Below are 3,899 nucleotides of genomic sequence, written 5' to 3'. Positions count from 1 at the left end.
TGTGTGTGTGTGTGTGTGTATGTGTGTCTGTGTTTGTCCCCCCAACATCGCTTGACAACCGATGGTGGTGTGTTTACGTCCCCGTGACTTAGCGGTTCAGCAAAAGAGACCAATAGAATAAGTACTAGGCTTCTAAAAAATAAGTCCTGGGGTTGATTTGCTCGACTAAAAGGCGGTGCTCCAGCATGGCCGCAGTCAAATGACTGAAACAAGTAAAAGAGTAAAAGAGGATGCACACAGTATAGTTGGAACACAGACAATAATGCATCATCATCATCATCGTTTAACGTCCGCTTTCCATGCTGTCATGGGTTGGACAGTTTGACTTATTATGTGCCACCAGCATGGGTTCCAGTTATGGGACACCAGCATTAGCCATGACTATGATTTCACTTGGCTTGGGGGTGGGGAGGATCTTCCCAAGCACAGCATATCACCAAAGGTCTTGGTCACTAGTCATTGCCTCCATGAGGCCCAAAGTTCAAAGATCAGGCTTCTTATTATTATTGTTATCATTTTTATGATAATTCATCTCCTTCTACGTCTTTCTCTCAGTTTCTGTTATTGTCTATTCATTGTCCTTTCAAGTGTTGGGCCTCACAAAGGCAATGACCAAGACCTTTGGCATTATGTTGTGTTTGAGAAGAAGGTCCATCAAGCCAAGTAAAATTGCAGTCATGGCAGATACCTGTGTCATGTAAGGTGGCACCCATGCCGGTGGCATGTAAAAACACCCGTTACACTTGGAATGGTTGACGTTAGGAAGGGCATCCAGCCGTAGAAAGCCATGCCAAATCAGACTGGAGCCTGGTGCAGCCTTCTGGCTTACCAGCCCAGTCAAACTGTCCAACCCATACCAGCATGGACAACGGACATTAAATGATGATGATGATTGTCAGCATGATGAAACATATGTGAACCAAATTTATTTCTAAATAAATCATTTTGACATAGTGAGCCTATAAGTCAACAGTTTTAGACGATATACTCATCTTACAAAGTCACTTGGTTGTTGATAAATAAAATACATTTATGTGCCAGTGCTATGTAGAAAGCACTGGTGCCACATAAAGAGCACCCACCACACTCTGTAAAGTGATCAGCATTAGGAAGGGCATCCAGCCATCAAAATCAAAGTAAAGCAGACAATTGAAGCTTGGTGAAGCTCTCTGATAGGCCAACTCCAACCCATGCCAGCATGGAAAACAGATGTTAAATGATGATGGGAATGATAATGATGATGATCTGCTGGTATATAAAATGCACTTTTTTTTTCAAAAGCATGTCTCAAAAAAGAAATTATTAATAAATAAAATCATTCTAGGTTCTTTACGTGAAGTTGAGTCTACATGCTTTAATGTACGAAAGAGATCTTTTCCTGAATATGCATTGCTGAAATTGGGGTGCAACCAATAAGTTTGTGCATCTTTTAGGCCATCAAATACAGGATGTGTTCCATGAGCATAAAGCCAGTGGATGCAGGGAAAAACATGTTGCTTAGGATTATGTCACTACAAGAACATTAATATTTAGAAAATAAAGAACAAGGATTTGGCAGTAATAGACATATACTAGACAAAATGTCTTGTATTCTGACTTCAACTTTTGCTGGGATCAACTCTGCATTTCATCTGTCTGGGATCAGCAAAACTGGCTTCAAATTTTGAGAGAGGGTCATTAATTTCAGGGAAGAAGGCAAGTTGATTACATTGATCCCAGGGGTCAACCAGTACCTATTTTATCAACCCTTATAAAAGGTAAAGTTGAATTTGGAGGAATCAAAACTGAGAAAGTTAAAACATGAAATTCTATTAAGCAGTTTGCCCAGCACAGTAGTGGTTCTGCCCTGCTCACCACCTTAATATGCATCAGTAATATTATAATTAATTCAATTGACTACATTCCTTGAATCACAATAATTAACCGTGTGCCTTGTCAAATGAAAATCAATATTTGTAAAATACTGGTCAATAATACAAACCTGAATCTTCTACAGCAAATCCCATAATTACACAATAAAGCCAGAAATCCCTGAATAGTTTGTTTAAACGTTGTTTGGGATCCCGAATTGGAGGCAAACGACGAACGAGCTAAAAGGAGAGGAAAAAAAAAAGGAAGAAAAGATGAAGATGTGAGATAAAAGAAATTTCATTTTTCAAATTTTCATTGAGGTGTAGGTGTGGGTGTGGGGTTAAGAAGTTTGCTTCCCAACCAAATGGTCTCAGGTTCATTCCCATTTAGGCAAATGTTTTCTACCATAACTCCTGACCAACCAAAGCCCTGCGAGTGGATTTGGTAGACAGAAACTAAAAAAAGGCGGCGAGCTGGCAGAAGTGATAGCACGCCGGGCGAAATGCTTAGCGATATTTCGTCTGCCGTGACGTTCTGAGTTCAAATTCTGCCGAGGTCAACTTTGCCTTTCATCCTTTCAGGGTCGATAAATTAAGTACCAGTTATGCACTGGGGTCGATGTAATTGACTTAATCCCTTTGTCTGTCCTTGTTTGTTCCCTCTATGTGTAGCCCCTTGTGGGGGGAAAAGAACCCATGTCAGTGCCACATGAGGGGTATCCATGCTGGTACCACATATAAGGCACCTGTGCCAGTTCCATGTGTAAAGAACCCATGCTAGTGCCATGTATCAATGAAAATATACCAAGTCATATTTTTAATATGATGGCAATAATTAATACTTACCACAGCAATTACTGGTATAAGTAAACCAAGATTTCCAGCGCTGCTTGAGGCCTGTTAATATAATTAATAAATGATTTTAAGATACATACTCATCTTACACTCTCTCTGTCTCCCTCTCTCCTCTCTGTCTCACTCTCTCCTCTCTGTCTCACTCACACGTCCCACTCTCCTCTCTGTCTCACGCACGTGTCCCGCTCTCCTCTCTGTCTCACTCACGTGTCCCTCTCTCCTCTCTGTCTCACTCACGTGTCTCTCTCTCCTCTCTGTCTCACTCACATGTCCTGCTCTCCTCTCTGTCTCACTCACGTGTCCCTCTCTCCTGTCTCACTCACATGTCCCGCTCTCCTCTCTGTCTCACTCACATGTCTCTCTCTCCACTCTGTCTCACTCACGTGTCTCTCTCTTCTCTCTGTCTCACTCACGTGTCCCTCTCTCCTGTCTCACACACATGTCCCTCTCTCCCCTCTGTCTCACTCACATGTCCCTCTTTCCTCTCTGTCTCACTCACGTGTCTCTCTCTCCTCTCTGTTTCACTCACGTGTCACTCTCTCCTCTCTCACTCACGTGTCTCTCTCTCCTCTCTCACTCACGTGTCTCTCTCTCCTCTCTGTCCCGCTCTCCTGTCTCACTCACATGTCCCTCTCTCCTCTCTGTCTCACTCACGTGTCTCTCTCTCCTCTCTGTCTCACTCACATGTCCCGCTCTCCTCTCTGTCTCACTCACATGTCCCTCTCTCCTGTCTCACTCACATGTCCCGTTCTCCTCTCTGTCTCACTCACGTGTCTCTCTCTTGTCTCATTCACGTGTCCCGCTCTCCCCTCTGTCTCACTCACGTGTCTCTCTCTCCTCTCTGTCTCACTCACGTGTCCCTCTCTCCTGTCTCACTCACGTGTCCCTCTCTCCTCTGTCTCACTCACGTGTCCCTCTCTCCTCTCTGTCTCACTCACGTGTCCCTCTCTCCTCTCTGTCTCACTCACGTGTCCCTCTCTCCTCTCTGTCTCACTCACGTGTCCCTCTCTCCTCTCTGTCTCACTCACGTGTCCCTCTCTCCTCTCTGTCTCACTCACGTGTCCCTCTCTCCTCTCTGTCTCACTCACGTGTCCCTCTCTCCTCTCTGTCTCACTCACATGTCCCGCTCTCCTCTGTCTCACTCACATGTCCCGCTCTCCTCTCTGTCTCACTCACGTGTCCCTCTCTCCTGTT

General features: G+C 44.4%; 1 protein-coding gene across 6 annotated transcripts in view; it reads right to left on the bottom strand.

The window, feature by feature from the left end:
• The window catches only part of LOC106872207 (phosphatidylinositol 4-kinase alpha), a 140,131-nt gene that overhangs the window by 70,191 nt on the left and 66,041 nt on the right, over positions 1–3,899 (bottom strand). For all 6 annotated transcript variants that reach the window (XM_052969097.1, XM_052969100.1, XM_052969101.1 and 3 more), the window contains 2 exons: positions 2,697–2,747; positions 1,982–2,090 (listed from right to left, as the gene is read on the bottom strand). In XM_052969097.1, the coding sequence (XP_052825057.1) occupies positions 1,982–2,090; positions 2,697–2,747 (160 nt within the window). The remainder of the gene's footprint in view (positions 1–1,981; positions 2,091–2,696; positions 2,748–3,899) is intronic.

Source organism: Octopus bimaculoides, chromosome 6 (genome assembly GCF_001194135.2).
Source record: "Octopus bimaculoides isolate UCB-OBI-ISO-001 chromosome 6, ASM119413v2, whole genome shotgun sequence".
Lineage (NCBI taxonomy): Eukaryota > Metazoa > Mollusca > Cephalopoda > Octopoda > Octopodidae > Octopus > Octopus bimaculoides.
The sequence above is the reverse complement of the archived record's forward strand: the minus strand, read 5'-3'. Positions and strand labels throughout refer to the sequence as shown.